The sequence below is a fragment of the Varroa jacobsoni genome, unplaced genomic scaffold (assembly GCF_002532875.2).
Source record: "Varroa jacobsoni isolate VJ856 unplaced genomic scaffold, vjacob_1.0 scaffold_1403, whole genome shotgun sequence".
Lineage (NCBI taxonomy): Eukaryota > Metazoa > Arthropoda > Arachnida > Mesostigmata > Varroidae > Varroa > Varroa jacobsoni.
In genome coordinates, this window is record NW_019214305.1 from 31,912 (window position 1) to 52,856 (window position 20,945).

Sequence of the window (20,945 nt, forward strand, 5' to 3'; positions counted from 1 at the left end):
CCCCCTTTCCCCGTCAGCACATGTACACACAAGGTCTAACTGCTGTTCATCCGCCGCTTCAAATCACCTCACCGATTACCGTGATGGCGTTGGAACCTCTCCTTTACGCACTACTCTTTGTATTACTAGTTTAGTTGATACGTTGTGTTTTTTAGGTTTTTCTTCAGCCGTCCCGCTGTAGCATACCAGCAGCGCTGTTCTATAGCTTGAATTCAGAGATTCGTTGATGCATACGAAGGAAGGAGAGAGACTGTATGGGAAGTCGACCAAGCACGAGCGCCATTACTATGTTATTTATCCAGTAAATAGCCTAAGTGGTTAATGATGCCGACTTGGATTTTATCTATTTAAGACTGATACACCATTTGCCTCTAAGATTGTTTCGCGGTAATATTATATATTTTATACTTCTTCATTGTGACCATATACGTCTATAGTGAATGATTGCCACTTGAGGCTGTGACTAACACCAAGGTAGAGCTGTAAAAAAGAAGCCGCTGCCTGTAAAGCAGGCCCTTTTTTGTTTAAGTTTATGCTCCAGGGGCACACAGATTCTTCAAGTAAGTTCTGACACTGAAAAAAGCAATCAGAATAGAGTAAAGCCACAGTGTTATGCAACACGATCCAAACCTGCCACCCTGATAGACTGGAACAAGCTAGTTACTTTCAGTGTGCATTAGAACAGGCATCCTTGTATAATATAATAAGATGTATAATATCATTAATTATAGCTCATTTTATGATTAGGCATTAACATAAAATTGATCAATTCGTATATTTTATTCGTATTTATATATAGCCGATGACGGAAACACTTGCCTCACAGAGACTATATTCATGGTACCTCTTCAATATATAGTATCACATCAAAGCAATATATGTAGCAGCTTTCGTAGCGTTCAATTGTGAGCAGTTGCTTAGCCGCTCCTCATCGCTACAGACCGTTCACACTTACGTAACGAAGGTTGAATTCGTTCGAAATTGTCTTTGGCCGATTATCTACGTGTTTCCGTCATCGACTATATATGCATATATATATTATCGTTACTAGACAAACAATGGCTCAACGTCGTTCGAGCCATTCTTAAGATCTTTCACGACGACCGGCGGCTCCCATCGTCCTTTCTCCACGGGTATGTCTAACTGAGTGACGTCCTTTAATTCTGTTTTAGGCTTTCCGCGGTGTTCAGGCCTTTGCACATGCAAGCAGAACAGTCTCCTGTACAGCGGGCTTAGGCTGCAAGTGAATCGTCCGTGTCTCCATAGCTAGCGATTTGGCGCTGGTTAACCGGTAACTTAGTGTTTAGTATCAGTTCAACCTATAGCATAGCATACATCGGTATTTTCGGAGTTTCGCTCTTTGTGTAATGATTAGTTACCTTGGTACCTCGCTGATGATGACTATGACGACAATAATGTAGATGATTGTATCGTCCTTTCGCTGGACTTTGAACCGATAGGATAGCTGGATCCTTGTTGTTTCAGTTATTCTCTTCGAAGCGAAGCAGATTTCGTTCGCCACTTCATTTAAAGCATAGCAGACTTCTTGACCAATTGTGTTAAGTTTCGTCACGGAAAACTGAGCGTCTTGCTCATGCAGCTTCTGCTCCTGATGCAGCCGTCGCTTTATCGTCAGCTTCGATGCCATCGAATTCGCAAAAACAACGAAAAACATAGACCGGCATATTGTTGTCGTTGTTAGTGGGAGCGCCATTGCGTGCGCTAGGGGGGCGGTCCTGGGTCTCCATTACGGTCGCAGTAGGGCTGTTGTTAGCGAACCGCTGCAGCAAAACATACCCCAGGACCGCGGAGACAGTGGGAAATTTGCAGTTGAAACAAAGAGGTGGGCAGGACCCGCTCAGCAGAGGAAAGAAGCTATGGCTGTAGACGGACTGTGACGAGGTGATGTACGATCGTCTCCCCACAAAATAACTAATCCTGCTTCTCCGCTGGTAGATCGGCCGGCCCTCTTTCCCTCCACTAGAATCTCCCTGTTTATTTCCCGCGGTCGACGACATAACCATCTTTGGTGAGGACCAAAGGTAGTGATCAGAAATTAAGCGAAGTCGTCATGAAGAGTTAAAGGCCCTCAGTGATGGTCGCGGCTAGAACATTCCCGGGATAAGCGAAGGTGAACCTCGCCAATGAAACTGACACATGGCAATAACAACAATAGCAGTGGTGCAATAATAAGCAGGTAGGCAAAAATCGAGTGAGTCTGACTAAATTCAATGTACCTTATTCCACATATTGACATTTGGATTCGCTATCGGTGAGTTGACTGTAGCAGGGAGTCGCCCATCATTTCTATAGTTTTTTTCAGCCTGCATCAATCGACGTGTTAATTAGCTCGTAAACAGGCGTCATCACGGTTGGTGGCCATAAAGCTTCCGGTGTCTATGTATTTAGTACACGCCAGCGAACAAAAGGAAAGACCCATCATCTAACCTGACCCGTACATGTAGGGGGTATTTTTATAGTTGGCAATCATCAGAAAAGGCAGCCTCCCAGTTGTTGTCTCGGTAATCCTGTTCGGTAACGGCTAGTCGTTAATCGCTTCCCAACCATATGTACCATAGTTTTTTTGCGACAATAGCTGTCAGAGACACAACATCCCTAGGTCGGTGCTAATAAATAACTTGGAAGTCGTTCAAATGTACCATGATTCATATGTTAAGTCAATGATCGCATCAGGTGTTAGCTGGATTTGGTAGGGGATGAGGTTTGAAATCGTGTCCATCGTCAACCAATAACAGTCGAACGGCGGCCAGAAGTTAGTAGCCCCGTACATATGCACGTAAAGTAGGTAGGGCTTTTCTATCCTAAACAAATCAACGTTGAAGTAGAGCCGCGATACAAGCTTCCTAGTTCTACTGCTGAGAAACATTGTGCCCGTAACTCTTCGTACTATAAGAGTTTCTCTTTCGTTTTTCTGCGCTCACAGATGAGCATTATAGAAATGATTGCATAGTCTATGGGCATCAAGATGTACTATCGTGCATTCGACATGCCTTGATAGTTTACGTTAAGTCTAATTAGCTACGATGTTTGGCTTCCTTCTGCAGTGTACGATGCTTTTAGCCAGACAGATAAATAGACGTGCTCTGAAAACGTAATTTGTACTGCTTGACGGGCTCGTCGATATTATCAACTCCAGTAATCGCTACTGGTAACGCATATAGAAACGAACTGGGCGACACAAATTCCGCCTCTCTTTTAGACGCCAACGGCAATGAAGCCAAGAGTCACCTAAGCACCGCATGAGTTAATCCGTTTAAGCAAAAGACTACCGGAAACCAGGCTACGGTACTCTATCGTCTATCGTCGTAATGTCGTAAGCGTCTATCGAACGAATCGAAACCTGTAGCAGCAGCAGCAGCAGCAGCGACAGTAACAATGACTTTATCTTTAAGCAAAATAATGAAAAAGGAAACCAGCATCGACAGCGGGTAGCTGGCAAATGCACAATGAGAGCTATTGTCGTAATGAACAAGGTAACACAGTAAAGTATATCTTATAACATGGCGATGATGATGATGATGATTATACAGCCGCCGCCGCCGCCGCCGACGGTGACCATTGAGACACTGGAGGAGGGAAGATGAGAGAGAAACGGAAGCAGAAACAACGACGAGGGGGAGCGGCGAAGAAGGTTTCTGCGTTCTGCCTATATGTATATGTCGACTAGAGCGGTCTGTCTGTTTACTTCTTATCACGCGTGTGTATGTGCCGTTCGTGCTTCTATTGTGTTTTTCTCTCGTCTGCTGCTGTTGCAACAACAACAACAACAATACTAGCCGCTGAGTGATCACCATCATTTGGAAAATGGAGACCGTTTCCTGTCTGGTCCTTTTGTCTCATTCATCACAGGCACGCACCGCGTCGTGTATAGCGTTTGTAGTATATTACAAATATGTAGATAATAAAATTGATATATCAGCTGCCCTTGTTTAATGCCTGTATTTAAAATGGCCGAAGTTTCTACTAGCTAGGAAGATAGCGGCTTGTTTCATCATTACAGATCACTTAGTTTTAGGCCGCAACTCTGCCCTGACCGTCATTATCGTGATTTGGTTTACATACACAAACGGTTATCTCACAAGTTCTTACTAACGTGATATTATTAGTACCGAGCTTACCAATGCTATTGTGTGCGTAAGGCATGACAATGGTAAACAGGACAATAACATACGATGCGAGATGTAAATTGAATATGGACGCTTAGGCCCAATATAGTCTATAGGCAGCTATTTTAGGTAACTGTAACAGATAGCATTGGATATATAATGATATATAATTTATAGTACAGTACACAATCGCAGCAGGAGGCTGTAATGTATTATATAAACAAAGTCCTTTTTTAGTCGAGAAAGCTAGAACGCTGAAGGTATGCGGTGCGCAGTTGATGTCTTATATACAATAGTAATAACTGTAGATAGGCATATATGTATACATATTAGCTGAATAGAAGTTCTGTTAGCAAGACGCACATCTCGACACCATTGTGACAGACTAACCACCGGCGTTATCATTTTCACGGCTATACTACTTTTACCTCAAAGGTAACGCTCCTCTGTTCGAGTATGACAACATGTGAGGCACGCTAATACCTCACAGACGCTGGGTATCGGTGAAAGATAAAGCGAGATGCCGAGCTCCTAGTCGGGCCGATGAGCATCGCACGGCTAACGGAGCGATTAATCGAAGAGCGAAGGCCCGCCACTCAAACCCGGACATCTAGTGATCGCCATCTTGATAGTGCCTTTTTATCGCGAAGCACAGTTTATCTAGGCCAGTCTTTCTCTAATCATCATCATCATCATCATCATCGGTATCGTGATAAATAATGAACATTGGTTCTGCGACGGCGGCGGCGGCGACGGCGGCGGCGGCGACGACGACGACGACGACCACGACCACGACCACGACCATTCTCGGGTCAGTTCCATTCAAATGAACGGCCACACCATTGGACTAACCCCCTGATACTTAGATTTTTTATAAATAAATCTTTTAACCATCTCCTTAGCAAGCTTCGCTGATACATCCAAACCGATGTGCACATCGTAATGTAGATATCGATCTATACTTTTATGAAGAAGGAACACAAGTCATCGGAGTATTCTATATTGCAATAGGCGATATAATATCGGCGTCAATTAAAAGGTCCTCTAGCCCGAACGTTATTGATTGTCACCACTGTAATGACGTGTAATCACTCTAGTTGATCAATCAAATTGACTCCATGGAGCTACTCCGTAGTCCTTTCAAATCTGTTTGATGCTCTCCTATATTTTTATCGAGGGACTCACGGCGTGTATGTGTGTGTGTGTGTATTAAATACTATTGGTAACATCAAGTAGTAGAACTAATGTGGGCTACTTGAAGTATCCGAAGATGGCGTAACATTGGAGGAAATATGCTCGGTTGGATTAAGTAATAGCTCCATATTTTATTTATTATATATATATATATTTATCTAAAATATTTCCGTCTATCGACAGACTCTGCTGATATAGAATTACATTTACTTCGAAGTCAAGCTTCGTATTACATACGTTACTTACTAGAATTATAGGCCTATCAACGGACTAGTACTATGAGCCCCAATTTGGGTAGAATGCAAAAACACTCACAAGATAAGATGTATCTATGAGCTCATTAATATGAGCTAAGACTTCAGGAAAAGTTAGGACTTCAGACACTTTCGAATACTACCTCAAATATTTACGATCTCTTGCCGAATCCGAAAGGTTTTGATAGGTTTCACGAGTCAGTCTACTACGTGCATCTAACTTTTAAGCACTATGAGCATTAATAATTAATATCCTCGCTTAAATATGTAGAAATCGGATGAGGCACAGCCTAAGGTTTTTAGGCATGTTATATCAGTGAGCTGTAGCCCTGTTTTTGACTCCTTCAAATGGGTCCAAATCGAGCATGCAAAATATACTCAGCGTATTTTCTGGGAGTCCAAATTGATACTATTACTAATAGCAGCTAGTTGAATTTCATGTCCGAATGTTGCAGGTGGTATAGGAAACAATGAAAGCTATAGCTTGATCTTTTACCCGTTTATCACAACTTCTTGACGCAAAAGCTTCTTCACTGAAGAAGATCGATTCGAAGCAACTGAAACAGAGGGCTCATCAGGAAAATCAACGTCTGATGTAGCAAGTATAGCAGCTCTTCACTGTGATCGTCGCGCTTTTTGGTCGATTTGATGGAAAATGAAATTGCCCCGGAAGTGAAAAGGAACAAAAAACTTCGTAAGGAGAAGAAAATTTGTGGAGAAGGGGCAATAATAGACTAAACTAGGCGTCCTGTTTCTTGAGTCGACCGTTGCCTTGCACAGTAAAAGTAGTAAAAAGCAAGGTGCATCTGGTATCCCACGGATGGCTATTCCTTTGAGGGTGATGGACAGCCTGGACAACTTGCACTACCTTCATTTGGACCATGTGTTTGTTGCACTACCTTGCAGCCTTTGGTCCCTTCATTCCCTGAACTATGCCTCTTCTCTTTCAGCGACCTCACGAATCCATCGAATCGATGCACACAAGGAAAAAGAATGGGAGTGAGGGGCAAGAAGTTTACGACGAAATCACTACAAACGCGGTTATCGTATACAATGCATAGCAAGTCCTTAAAGAGACCTATAACATGGATCGTAGGCCAGATACGTGTAAGATCTACTTGTACCAAAATGATTCGATACCTTAGGAAACGTCGTGAAATAAATATGTAACTAAAACAATATAATTTCAATAGGAAGCTAATAGCAAATTTCAGATTCGTATCACAGAATTAACTGGCCGTTGCCGCTGTGGGTACATTTCGTTCTACGACTACCCTTTTACGCCGCTCGTATTGCCCCTGACTGGACGTGCAGGCGTAACCGACTAATTTAATAGTAGTAGCGGATAATGCAAGGGCGTTTGGCATCGTTGCAGTGATTCAGCTCCGATCTATTGAGTACGCACGAGTCATGGAATTGCCTCTCGAAATTTAACCAAGAGTCACCCGCTTTCTACGATGTGCCTCCGCTGTATTACTATGAATCATTATGGTTCGAACCGCTAATTGTATTACTCCTCGAAGACTTTCATTAAGCCTAGTTGTCAAACGGTCACTCATTGGCATTATGTAATCCAAAGTCATTCTCAGGTGTTATCAATGATCATCGATGAAAACAGCCGTCCAAATTCTGTTCTTTTTCGTGCATCAGAGTAGAATCAGAACATAGAAAGATGGCACGGTGGCCTCCAGCTAAAGAACAGCCCCTCAAAGGTCGTGATGTCAAAGATATAGCTCACATCCGCCAGCATCCACAATCATTGTGTTTTTTCGTCTCTTACATGAAGGAACTCAACCTCGTCGGGGCTGGCTTTTTCTCGGCAGAACAATTTCAAGCAACACAGTATACATATGCATGCATTTACGCGTTACCTGTATTTGGCAACTATAGACTTTGGCCAACATGTGCGTGAATACATTTCTACCTATTCGCACAACACGGCTGCCGAACAGACGAGGTCTCCTGTTGAGATTAGCTGCTAAAGTCATACTGTATCTACACTCGACAAAAAACGGCAGGCAGCAGGCTAGACCCACGTTCATACACGCATAGCTTGGTTATTTACTTTATTTTATTTACTTATTTATTCGGGTAAATTCGCTACCTGAGGCTGTGTTTCTACCTACTACTAGTTTTCGTTCGAGGCAGACATTAAACCAGACTAGTAATTATAGCGCTGAAATAATATTAGAAAATGATCTGTAATGGTAATGTCTACTTCTTTTCGAATTCCGATGAGATTTTTTGCGTGCATAAAATTGACTCATGGCAGATTATATTTATGTAACATCCAATAGTAGTTGCTGTTGTAGTAATGGCATACCCTGTAGACAGTACCTATTTCGTGATGGGATCGTGTTCATCCGTATCTCTTAGGCAAAAAATTCAGTTTATCTCAATGCACGACTCTCAACATCACCAAGGCGTCAAGCCAAACAATAACAATGCGGCCTGATACAACGACGTAAACACTTAGCGTCCATTTTGTGCTTATACCACACATACACATACGCTGAGGCACGCATGCACAGGCGGAGCTTGGTTCTCCATACACAAGGAAGTAACTGCGGGACCCGTCTACGTAAATGCGATGTATTGGAAAAAAAAGGCCGGAACGTCAAAACCGTTCCTTGATCAGGTCGAAAGGTGATCAGCTTCGTATGGCATCGTTCAGTACGATTTAAGCCAAATGGGAATGGCCATTTGGAGTCTGCTTTCAATGGAGAGCCGTATGTTTAGCTAACCCGGATGAAAAAACGGATCAAATTCTTTATTTGATTAGTTTATAAGCTTTGACCGAAATGCAGCGAAGTTTGATAGCCAGGACTTGTCTCTGAAGCATGTTTTACTTTTCCGTGGTTACGTGATGCTTTCGTACTACTTTCGATGCTACATGTAACCTCCATATGGACATTTCGGCTTTGTTTCATCTTTTTCTTTCTGTAGAATATCATCATAACCAAAGAAAGATCTCTTCCAACGTGTTCTGAGCGGACGTCCAGATTCCAACATGCGAGTAACGCCAAACCGGCTTGTAGTTTCATCATTGTTACCACCCTAGTCAAACCGCGGTACGTGATGGACAATTTACGTGCTGTGTGATAAAGTAACGTAATTAACATGTTAGCTATGTTAATAATAAAGGCACTAGCAGACATTGCCAAATATAGGCCTTCCTACGCTAATCTGATCGCTTCTTAGCCCTATCTTTAGTATTTGTTCAAAATAAACGGCTAGTAATATTCAGGTCTACGTATGGGTTTCTACTGAAGATGAGTATGATAATGTATGTAAATTAGGGCAAATACGTATAGAATGCCTATTGTCAGTGATAAGCTTAGCTCCTGCAACATACTGCCCAGTTCGAATAACATGAGTCTGATACATAAATACTAGCTATTTGTTAAATGCTTGCTTTCCCTCTTTATCTCTCCGTCGTTTACTTACTTCTATATACAGCCTGAAGGTGCTCGTCGTCCCTTTGTGCCCCGTAGGTAGTTGTAACTTTTATTGCACAGTGAATGGAATTGTATTTCGAGCTCAGGCACTAGAGATTGATGCTTCTGGTTGGAGAAGCACACTGTTGGCACCCACTTCATTTCGCCAACCCAAAAAGGTCCAAAACAGCCCAGGATATTTGGGCCACGTACAGTGTGAACTCTACGCATAGGAGAACTGTTCAAAATAATGGTTTAAGAGGTTCAATAAGGGAGGGATTTTGGAACTGGAGCGTGCGCCACGTCGGTCGGCCATCCGACTTCGCATGAGGATTATCTAGAGACGCTTATAAAAGCCCTCAAACAATTCGTGGAGTGGCCGACAAAATGAAGTGCAGTCATGTGACACTCGTCAGGCATTTGGAGCATATGGCAGCCCTTTAAACATTAAAAGCCACACGGGCGTTTCATAAACTGAGCATAAAACACAAAGAAACACAACTTCTCACTGTCTGTGAGTGAAAGAGGCTATTTAACTGAAAAAAAAAAAAGGCTCGATGGGCAAAAGGAAAGTTATCGTTTTCTAGGACAATCCCAGACCACAGATAACAGAGGCCGCCGTCTGATAAGTCAAACGGGAAATTGTTTTGCAATCGCTTTCATGTATTCTCTAGACCTCGTGCCGAAAGGTTATTATCCTTTCAGACCATTAGGCAGTTGAATTTATAATAATAGTACGTTTCATAGCGACGGGGTCTCAAAATCTGGCTGGAGGATTTTTCTAACATCTACACTTTTTTAACACAAAAATTCAAAAAATTTTAACGCAAAGGAGTAACTGAATTGATTTTTAGATAGGAGCAACCCTTGATTTTTAAGCCGATAATATGTACAAAACAACTATAGTAGAAGTATTGGGTGGTCGAATGCTTCGTGATGTTAGTACTAGACGGTAAAAGGCTTGCCCGCGTACAAATGCCAAATCTACCGTTCGGAGTAGTCCTACCAGGAAAAAGAAGCCCAGATGTACATGTAGTATGAAATGTCGAAGAAGGACCATGAACACACAGTGAGAGGGCGTCATGAAGAATAGGATGCTGTTAGCTTGTCCCCACTCTCGGAGACAACGTTGTTGCCGTTTTGACAGGGTATCATCAGAGGGGCGGTCCACGGGCCACAAAAGCTGCCCGTACTGCGCAAGCCATGACCATTTAGTGGACTGGGCTGTCATCTCTATTTCTAACGGTACCTTTGCGGTTTGCTTATGGCCCGCACATTGAGCTAGTCCCTTGATTTATCTGTTTTTGTCGTCTCTGCCTCCAATAGTGGACCGATCGTTATTCGCCCTTTCCAATTATTTTTGTGAAATTTTTTTAAAATTTGTTGATACGTTGAATGATTGGTCTTGCCGCAATGCTGTAACAGCTATTGCCCTCTAGTTGGCTCGAACGGTTAACGTATTTAGCTAAAACGTTTCTTCAGCTAATACTGAGTCATGTGTGAAGATGTCCTCCTTTTCTCTCTTGTAATTAAGGCACAATCTGGCGGGGTACTGCGCAAAATTCCTTGAATTTTTGAGAAAAATAAAACTGATAGGGTTGTTTTCGCCTTTCCAAGGTTCGATCTTCTAATCCGCATAGCTTTGTTCCATTTGAGCTAAATCGTAGAAGTTTAAGAAAGAGGTGAGCTTACCACTGAACAATTGCTAGGGAGTGAAATCCTACCTGCAAATCGAGGAGATGGAGCAAGATGACAAGTTCGTCTGTCATGCAGTGGTGCTAGCGCAAGCCATAAAAGCAGACATAAGGTCCGCCATACGCGAACAGATGTAGTCGCCCACGATTAAGCACCACTATATAATCACTATTGCTACTGTTGAACGTACCACAATCTAAATCGTTTCTGGCCTTGAGTAGATCGAATTGACTAATATACCGCATACCCTGCATGAGGTCTTCAAAGCACACTCGTGTTGTTTGCGAAGCGCTGAACCGTTACCATATTAACCTACTACTTTTATAAATTAAAATTAACGTAACCTATTGATGTATCAGGCGAAGGCAATAATTCAAGTCACAAAAACGAATCTGGCTCTTGCTCACAATAGTCGTCTACAGCGGAAGTCTATTACTATGGCCAGTGGTGCCGTTGTGGAGAAGATGTTTTTTGTTTGTCTTACGCTTGAGGTGCCGCTGATACACAAAATGCCCCACTGAAGGCTATACTGAACTGTGTAACCAATGTGGATGAACAGTTGCAGTAGGGGCTACCGGCCATCAAACAACTCGAACCTCGCGTCGGCCATTAGAACGACCCGAAACAACAGCAAACTCTGCAGAAAGGTCGAGTTTTCTACATACCATTAGGCATAAAACATGACCTTCGAGATCTGATAACTAAGTGTGCTTGTGTCTAATACATCTCTTGGAGAGTCTTCGAGCATGTCATGTTGTTATTCCAACATGCAGTCATTTGGAAATTCCTCCAGAGAATAAACAAGACTCTTTCTTATGGAGAATGCTATACAACAGCCTATAGGATTTCAATAACTCTATTCATTTATAGCGTATTGAATGCAATCTAGAACATATGACGCTACCTGTGAAATCATCTGCACTTATTGCTTTAAGAAACAGCTAACGATAGATGGAATTTATCACCACCGTTTAATTTTAAACGACAAGACGAAAGTATCGAGAGGGATATATTTTGGTTTAGATTCTGTTTCTTGGTTTCCCATCGCTAGAGGGTTGAGGCAGTGGATTCCGCGTCGAGAGGCAGCGCAGCTGGTTGTTTTCTTCGAAGATCAAAATAGTTTAGCATGCATACGTGCAATATAACGAATAAAGCCACGAATTTTATAACGCCTCGGGACGTTTTTGTTAAACAAGAGAAAACGAAATTTGACGATGTGCTAAGCACGAGGCAATGTTGTCGCTGTTAAAGGGTTTCTTTTCAGTTCTTATTTCTGCGTACGGTCAAACTTTGTAGGAAAAAAGTATCAAGTGATAAAAACATAATCATAATTATACTGCGAACGTGGGTTTCACGCTTCGTAGGACACCCCGCTGCTCTTATTTGAACGCAACGCTTAAAAATACATAATTATACGTAGCGTTTTCGCGCTTCGATTGGCTTGTCCTTAGGTAATGAACGCAAATTATGCCACCAACAAAGCCACCGAGGGCCAAATCTACGAAATGCCAATTAATAACATTGATAATAAACGTGTCGTGATATGATAATAGATTTTATGATTTGATAAATATTCTTTTTGAAGAAAACACGTTTGTTGGCCCGACACCATCTCTTCCTTCCTGTCTACCTTTGAGGTCATCATGTTCATTTGACATGGTTGGATATACTTAGAGAAATCGGTCGAGGCAGCATTGTTGTCTATGGGTTAAGTGATTCCATTGGAAGCATTCATATGCTTGTTATATCACAGTTAGTCCTTTTTCTTAAATACTGTTCTCATCTGTTCCATCACTAGAGAAAAAGTATATGTCGGTAGGGATGCAGCTTAACAAGAGTGTCGATTGCTAAATTCTGCTGATATCCGCCACGAACCTGCTAGTAATGGCAGTAATAAAGCCCATATGATCCCGACGGCTCCGACTTATTGGGTCAATTATTCTTACCGGTTTATTCTCGTCTTCAGATGATCCTGCAAACTTCGACGTCGCTCTTCATTCTTGGTCGTTATTCATCTCAGTTCCTCGCAACTTTCGATCATCACGAAGCTGTGGGTCTATTCATCTTCTTTGCGCACATTGGCGGCGCTTCTTGTTGCCGTAGCTGAGACCCCTAAACGCCGTCGCCGCCCTCCCAACCCTCGTTCATCTCCGTTTCTGTTTTACGCCATTCTCAACATCTGCTTCATGGAAACGTTTTATGACGCTGAAGCGGGTGTGCGTTTTACAACATGCAAAAACCGCTTTTGTTCCTATCGCTGTCCTTCTGCTCCTCTCCGTTCATGAAGACAAGACGGCTCTTGTCCTCTCGTTATTATTGCTGGTATTTGGCAAGGCCTATGCTTGCAGAGATCGTTGTCACCGCTGCCAACATCTTAAGATCACTCGAATGGTCGCAGGGTAAGAAGACGACCAGCAACAAATGGAAATAGACTGCACTAATAATAAGCGCTTAGTTGTACCGGTTCATGTGGCAACAGTTTTTGTTGTCTCTATTGCCCTGTTGTTTTACCAAGCGATGTCAACCATCGTCGACATAACCAACTCGATTACATAGAGATGTACAGAAGATTTTTTAAAGCTATATAATTTATTAGAATCATTTATGAACAAAGAGAGCCTACTTAACGATATTGGCCTTGTCTTCCTAACTCGTTGCTAATTTGTACACGCATCATTTAAAAAACGATGAAACGCGTTAAATAGGCACATTCCGTCGGGGTCGTCATCACGAGGTATTGAAGTAATGCTTCATGCTGGTGCTTGAATAACAACCGCGATACGCGACATCTCGTACCAGTGGTACAACAGCCATCATCACCGGTACCAGCGTCATGATAATATAGCAACGCGTTATCTGTCATTCACAGATCAGAGCCTGAGAGGGCAAGAATGGCACCCGCCGTATCGTGCAAAACGGCGAACCACCATCATTCATCGAAACGTAACAAAACACAGATTTTTCATTTATATTAGTGAATTTCATGATTCAATAACTTCGCTTGGAAAGGGAATCCCCCTCCACCTATCGTCTATTAACAATACCTATTTACCAGGCCTTGTTTTATTTGATCGGCTTCATTTATGTAGCCTCCACGTATCTGAGAAACAACAGAATGGGTCTCTTACCTGGGGTGATAAAAGTGGATAGTGTGTGAAAAATTTGCAATAACTGTCAATTACAATAACAACAATAGACTATAAGTAAGATCAAATGGCTGGACTTCGAATGGGCAGTGACCTTATCATCCCTATTTAATTACAAATATGTTTATTCCAGCATAAAGCTCAGGTACATGGGAAACTATCTAGCCCCACACCTTTTCTATCTACCGAAAAGAAACAATCCATTTTTAATGGTAGTGTTCATAATAGTAGCAACACATGTACAATGTTTATCACCGGCACAAAAAGATAGTGTATTAAAAATACGTACAAACGTCGAGGTTTGTAAATGTAACGTTGGAGAACATCGGCGGCACACATATTAACTGAACCAGCAGCGATAACGTACGAATCAAACATTTCTTTTTTCTACTTTAGGATAGAATAATGCAACCCTGTCGATGCGGTGACGATAACGGGCGATTTTGGATAAATTCAGGGATTTCTTCATCGAAACGCCTGTCCGATACAGCGAATAATCCTTGTTTACGGCCTGAATTCCCTCTAGCGAAAGTACTTATAAATCTCCTTTAAAGTGAACGCTAGCATTTATCATGGCAGCCCAGTCTCGTTTTCTCGTTACGGTAAAAAGGATGTGTCCATGTTATTTAAAGGAACCCCATTATAAACGATGGCAAACAGTATATCGACGTACTGGTTCTATTCACTGGAACAGATGTGTTTCATCCAATCCCGCAGCCATTTATTTGCCCCTTATGTTTTATAAGGTGCATGTATATTATTATAAAACCACAGTAATTATATTTAACTAATTAGATAATTAAATGGTCAACAAACAACTCTCGATGTTAATCATCGATGAACGTATAGCGCAATTTCTTGAGAAAAATGCGTTCTTTTCACATGGCAAAATCTACTCAAAGGGCAGCGTTCTTGTACGCCTTAAGTTACTAACTTTGCACTCCTGCACTTTCCGGACGCGTTGCCCTTTTCTGCCACAAGCTTGGCCCAAATCGTTTTACGGTAAGCAACATATTTGCTGCTGCTGTTGCTGCTGCGAATGGTAAGGCAAGCGAGCTTCATCTGGTACTCACCCTGGAAATAGCTTTTAGTGCGCAGGTAGGATACGGATAGTCGCAGGATGGAGAGCTTGTCGAGTTTAGATAGCACACTCTGATCGAATGGAAGTAGAGAAGCGAGTGAATCCAGCTCCGCGTTAAGACGCTCGCGGTGGCGCTTTGATGGGTTGGACTTAGTCTGCGTCTGTTGGCCACCGCCCCCGCCGAGTGAACCACCTGTGCCTGACTGGCCTGACACGCTGGTCGATAGAGTCGTCGGAGCGCCGAGAAGAGGCGATGATAGGGAAGCAGCTGTTGCACCCAACGAACCGAGAACGCCCAAACCGCCGTTGCCGCCACCGTTCGTCGTCGACACCGGCGTCACCTGCGACGCTTGAGGCGGTACCGGAGACGTGTTACTGCAATTAGTGAGGCCGAGATGGACTTCCTTCAGGGAGACAGCGGAACCGACTGTCACACTCGACCCATTCACTCGGCCGCTGCTGCTACAACGACACGCCGGACAAAAATAGATGCACATTAGCGTTCTACATTGCATACAACTACGTGCCTAAAAATTCTACGAAAATAATTCAAAAATGATATGAATGAACCACATTCATCTTTAGCGTTAACAAAGTAAATATTGTTACTCTACCTAAAGAAGGTGTAAAAAAATACGTTTAGGTAAGTAACATTTAATTAATCGTCCATTTGTACAATACGCTATTTATTTTTTAAGCTCTCGATGGGAGTAGCAATCGATTTACCATGGCTGAACCTAGAATTACAGAAAATAGATCACTGGCTTACTTATTAATCGCTTAAATACTTATTATTAAGAGAAAGCGAAAACGCTTGTACAGGCCCAATGGACCGATGAGCATATCATCATGCCTTCTTCTACGGTTAATTGTTGTTAGGGCCTTCTCATATGTCCTACGGTTAACCCTGCTTCTCTACGGGTAAAGGTCGGTTCCCAATGACATTCAACCATTGACTATATCCAAATTATTTGTATGGTACGTCTAACTTTAGTTAATAGAATATCATGTCTTGTTTCAAAGATTGTCTAAATTGTACTTTTTGCATAAGACAAGCTCTTATTTTGTGTAAGCAAGTAATATACTAATGCAATTTCGAGTCGGGAGATCTTCCTTCAGTATCAGTGTATCATTTGTTATAAGGTATCCATATCAACGCAGCTTGTATCGCGCATTCGGTGGCAGGAGTCGCCCGTTGCATGTTACCACAGCACCAGAGACACACAGCAGGGGGAGCAGGAGAGAAGTATCTTGCTAAAGTTTTACGTATTTGTCTTTTAGATCTCTGCTGCTGTGTTGATCCTGCAAGGTTTCGCGTATTTTGTTCATTGTGGTTCTACTGAAATACCTTCCTAAGAATGAACGGACTGGGGGTGTCCCCCAGTCCGTTCATTTCCAACAGCGCCATCCAGCGGCCACTCAGTTACTGGCCGTTTTTCGTTTCTTTTTTTCTGCGCTTCTCATTTTTAGAGGGAAAGCATGACAGCAGCAGTCGATGGTCGATTACAACAGAAATCGACGACGGCCAATGGTCCACTGTCATTGAGCGTGCGTGTCTGTGTGTGTATACTGTACACAATACGTATGTATGTAGCATTATGGTGGTTGGCTTGCTAGCTGCGTCCGCCGCTACCGCCGCAGAAACGGAAACAGCAGGCCCAACCAGGCCGAGCATTTCACTAGCGACCGGAATAAGGGGTTGGGCTGGATCTCTTTACAGAAGAAGATACTATCAGAACAACAATAACTCGAACAATCCCGCCACGCATTCTCTTCCTTCCCTTTGAACCACCATCAGTCCCGTCCGCTCGCCACTGTTCTCAATAGCCCTCCTCTATTTTCCATAACTTCGTGCTTTTCGATCGGCCATCCAGACCACCTCAACAACCTCTCCGCGCCCCTCGCTATCCTCGATGCGCTCATCCCTGTATCGTCGTCCCCTTGCCCCTGTCGTCTGCTTTTGTGTATAGTTCGCTCCGACTGTGGCTATATCAGCGGCGGCGGTGACGGCGGTGCAGTGCTGCTGCTGCTGCTGCTGCCGCCGCCACCGCCGCCGCCGCCGCCGCCGCCGCTACTGTTAAACCTGCTGTGCCTTCTCATATCCGTTGGTTGGGCAGGGGTGAGCGATGCCATCTGCTCACGCCATCATCCCCAGGCGATCCCCAGGCGAACCCTTCCCCCTTCGTTTCTAAACTCGTATTGAGCTTTGCTGCTGCTTCGTCCCTGTCATCGTCGTCCTGAACGAAGGAGGTTGTTGTCTCCTTATTGCCCCTCCTTCTTCCTTAGCTCGCTATGCCCTGTTCCTTGTTCGACTCGTTACAATGGCAAGTACCGCTGAGATCTGCCAACCAACCCCTCGAGTATCGTTGCCGCCGAATTGCTCTATGAGGCAGAAATGGTTTCCCTTCAGGAAGCCTATTCGCTTCTCAAACCCAAAACCTACTTTTGACTACATAGCTGCTGCTGATATTGCTGTTGCCGTGGGCGATTTTATTTTGCCGGCCGCCATCAGTCCCACTGGGCCAGTTTTACCAGTCAGTCAAATTTGTCATTAAAATTTAACGAGCGCTTTCTTTGGTAAAGACAAAGCGAAAGCTTGTTATCCTGCTTGATTATCCACTAGATTTTTCTGAAGTTATACGGACACAATACCATGGTTCTTAACGATATTGATCCGTCTCTTGAATTTGGCAGACTTAATCAATGGTGAAGTAACACTATTGCCATTTAATTTGCCACCAATATATTTGAAAAGGTTTAGTGAAATGAAAATTAATTTCAATAACTGTGACGCCGTATGATGAAAGCCAACTGAAGGCATAGGATCCTAGCGGTCGCGAACTAGTCTATACTTTAGAACCGAGGAGCACATACCGTTGGACACTCTATTGGCTGATTATTACAATAGTTACACCTGCTATTGTTTTTCGGCACTCGTCAAGCGGATTTCGATATACGCCTTTCTTTTAAAACGAGTAGGTCCTTTCTCGGTTTAGGCCGCGTCGCTCTAATTTTATCCAGCTACCAACCAGGTTTGTGGCGTGAAAATTTAATGCACAAACTTGGTCTCGCGCTGCCACTCTTGTCGAGTGTATGATGGACGCACTCACGCCAACTTCCCCATCAGCATCAACAACGGCTGTTTCTTCAAAACCATCTTTTTCAGGTGGTTCCCTAGCTACCAAGAAACCCGCTTAGCCGCGCTTGTAGGCTATTGACGGCCAGCAAAGCATTTCCTCGCAGCCGTGACGAGGGGCCTGGCTTCGTCTAGGCCAAAAAGATCGTGTGAGTTTTCGAGCGCACATAGTGCTATAGTGTTGCTACAGTACAGAACACATGTGATCGGCCTAGGGCCTGTTTGGCTTTGGATACAGTACGCACTCACTTTCTCACACACACGCTATTCGAATATGGCAACCCGTACACCGCTCTTCTGAACCTCCTGACATTCCTCATGTGCGCCGTCACTCACCCACTGGGTGGCGTTAGAAGGCTCTCCTTCTTAAGGTGCGGAGAGGCGGCGCGCGGACGAACTGACCACCGTGCTCGATTAAGCGGACGAGGTATCCCAGTGGCCACAACGGACATCGCTGTTGACGGCCACCGTCCGTCTTGGATACCAAACGGGCTACTATAGAGAGACCTCATTTCTAAATCTGGATTGCGGCACCAACAGATAGTGGGAAGGCCGGGAGCGTTCGTTCGCCCGCACCTTCATCAAATGCTTGCTATAAAGTTCCTCCAGATTCTCTGGCCCAACGTATCTAGACAGAGGCTAGAGGCGTACTCGTTCCCCTAGAGAAGATCGGGTGAGCCCAAGCGAAACTGTGCTGGTGCCAAAGTCCATCTAATCGTCGAGATTCGCGCCAGCCGGCATTCAGTCCTTAACATCGAGATATTTAGGCCTTCGTTTTTAGTTTGAAATGATCTCAACAAAAAGGAGAACCGCTGCCCTGCGCAGTAATCTATTCGTCATCCGCACCACACCAATGTATATGTGTATAAACGTGCCAATCTGTCCTAAATTGTAGCGCAATTAGATTGTGGTTCGGATGCTTCTGGTAACAGTGTTTATTCTTACTTGGTATAAATCGATGTGCAGCATTACCAGCGAGCTTTCTTTTTTCCTTTTAAATGCCTAAACTGTCTTGGGTGTAATAGATGAGGCGTTTATATCCAGCCCTGTACATAGCCTGCTAACTGGGACTACAAGAAAGCGACCGAATTCGTAACTCACCTAATGAGGGTGATAGCGTTCAGTTAATTAATTCCAGTTGTGCTTTAGCTTCAAATCTGTCTATCACACTCCTCAGTGCCCGCTTTCCTCTCGCGCTTAGGGGTTCTAGTTCCCCTTCATTTTTCCTTCGACTATCATACACCCCCCACATTTCTCTACGTACCACCCTCCCCCCGTTTTGCTTCTGCGCGCTCTTCGATGACGCATAGGCGGAAGGTGATCAGTAAACGTTTCTGTCATTGATGCAGAACAAAGAACACACGTTTGTCGTCTTCTCAGCGAATGAACAAAAAGATCTGAACGGCACTTTCGTGCCTTAAAGGATTTTAGGAAAATCATTTGATCTTGATTTAAATAACCTCACTTTTCTGAGAAGACTTATCTTTGCAATTGTCAATTCTATATAGCTGTTCGTGAGTGCATACGGAGCTCCGTGGATAACGAAATAACCTTCGAGGAATTCTTAGGATAGGATTAGGTAGAAATTAGTCCTTAACCTCTCCCTCAAATCTGCTCTTCACGGATATTTCAAATCAGTATCTACTACGTTATTGTCATTTGGTCCTATCAGCGGTCGTTGTAATTATAAAAATAGGCAGGTACACACTCCTAACTAACCTGTTACATCTGTATATCCATGACTGTCTTGACTTCCCTAATTCCGCTGGCAATCTTGGTTCTGTCGCGCCTAGAAACACTTCCAAGCCTTGACGACAACAACAACAACAACAGCAACAGCGACAACAAGAAGAATCAGAAGTGAGTTTGTAGGAAGGAATAATGAACAGCGACATACGTGTCTGATCATAACGATGTCAACAGAGTTAGCGGTACCGTGATTGTTACCATCGGTCTCACTTTTGCCAAAGTTATCTCGATGCCTCCTTCTCTAGATCTTCTTCTTCTCTATCTGTTCCTTGAGTTGCCTCTGCTGTTACAGCATAAACCGCTGGCAACGTAAAATCATTCAAATAACTCATCTATTTGAAGACAAAGATCGGTCAGTTACGCTGCTGCTGCTGGTGGGGGGTGATGTAACCGTCATGGCCTGTGACAATGCGAAGGACAAGCGTCAGCGATCAATGGTATCGTATTGATTTGGATATAGCATTGTGTTGCCGCTACTGAAGTGCTGATGTACGGCGGTAACAGTCGCGTTCGTGTTGATATAGTGATGTGATTATCCGTACTGCAATCATTCTTATCGCTGAGTGTTCTCACGTGGCTCGTTCGTCCCGTATCGTTATCGTTAGACGTTTAGAGACGGACGGTCGGTTGGGTAAATAACATTGTTGTCAATTTACTTATTTACTCATTCTAGTTGTGCGTCAGAAACGCTGAAAGTATCAGGTTGAAGAAAGCCGCGTATGTACATTTAAGCGCATATTTACTGGCTCAGCATCGTCTGAAGGCGCGCTCGAAGAAGCAAATCTGAGATTTACGAATGGACCGTGATAACGACCCTTCGACAATGTCAGCATATGTGGCATAAACAGTAGCAATTTTCTAATATATCATTTAATCTTTTCGACAAGGACTATTTTCAATAGTCGTTACTTGTGTCGGGGCAGCTTGTCCAGCTCTGGCCTTAGAGCTACCATCTAGTCAGGTAATGTACTGCTGAGCGACCATTGCCGTAGCTTGTGTCCTGAACAGCGCAGACGGCATCATGTCCTTGCTTCGTTCGCTTACAACAAACTGCAACAAAGTACACTTTATACGACTCAAGTCAGATGGCCGGTTGTACGAATCCATGTCGAATATCCAATTTGTA

General features: G+C 43.5%; 1 protein-coding gene and 1 long non-coding RNA gene across 2 annotated transcripts in view; one reads left to right on the plus strand and one right to left on the minus strand.

Moving 5' to 3' along the window:
- The window catches only part of ss (aryl hydrocarbon receptor spineless), a 46,105-nt gene extending 27,583 nt beyond the window's left edge, over nt 1-18,522 (minus strand). Inside the window, exons 1-2 of the mRNA XM_086972190.1 lie at nt 18,407-18,522; nt 14,927-15,396 (exon numbers count right to left, since the gene is read on the minus strand). Coding sequence (XP_086828316.1) covers nt 14,927-15,396; nt 18,407-18,522 — 586 coding nt within the window. The remainder of the gene's footprint in view (nt 1-14,926; nt 15,397-18,406) is intronic.
- On the plus strand, nt 1,511-5,205 carry LOC111269660 (uncharacterized). Its single transcript, XR_015314667.1, has 2 exons — nt 1,511-2,197; nt 3,066-5,205. It is a non-coding gene; the product is annotated as an uncharacterized LOC111269660 (long non-coding RNA).
- Nucleotides 18,523-20,945: the final 2,423 nt, after the last annotated feature.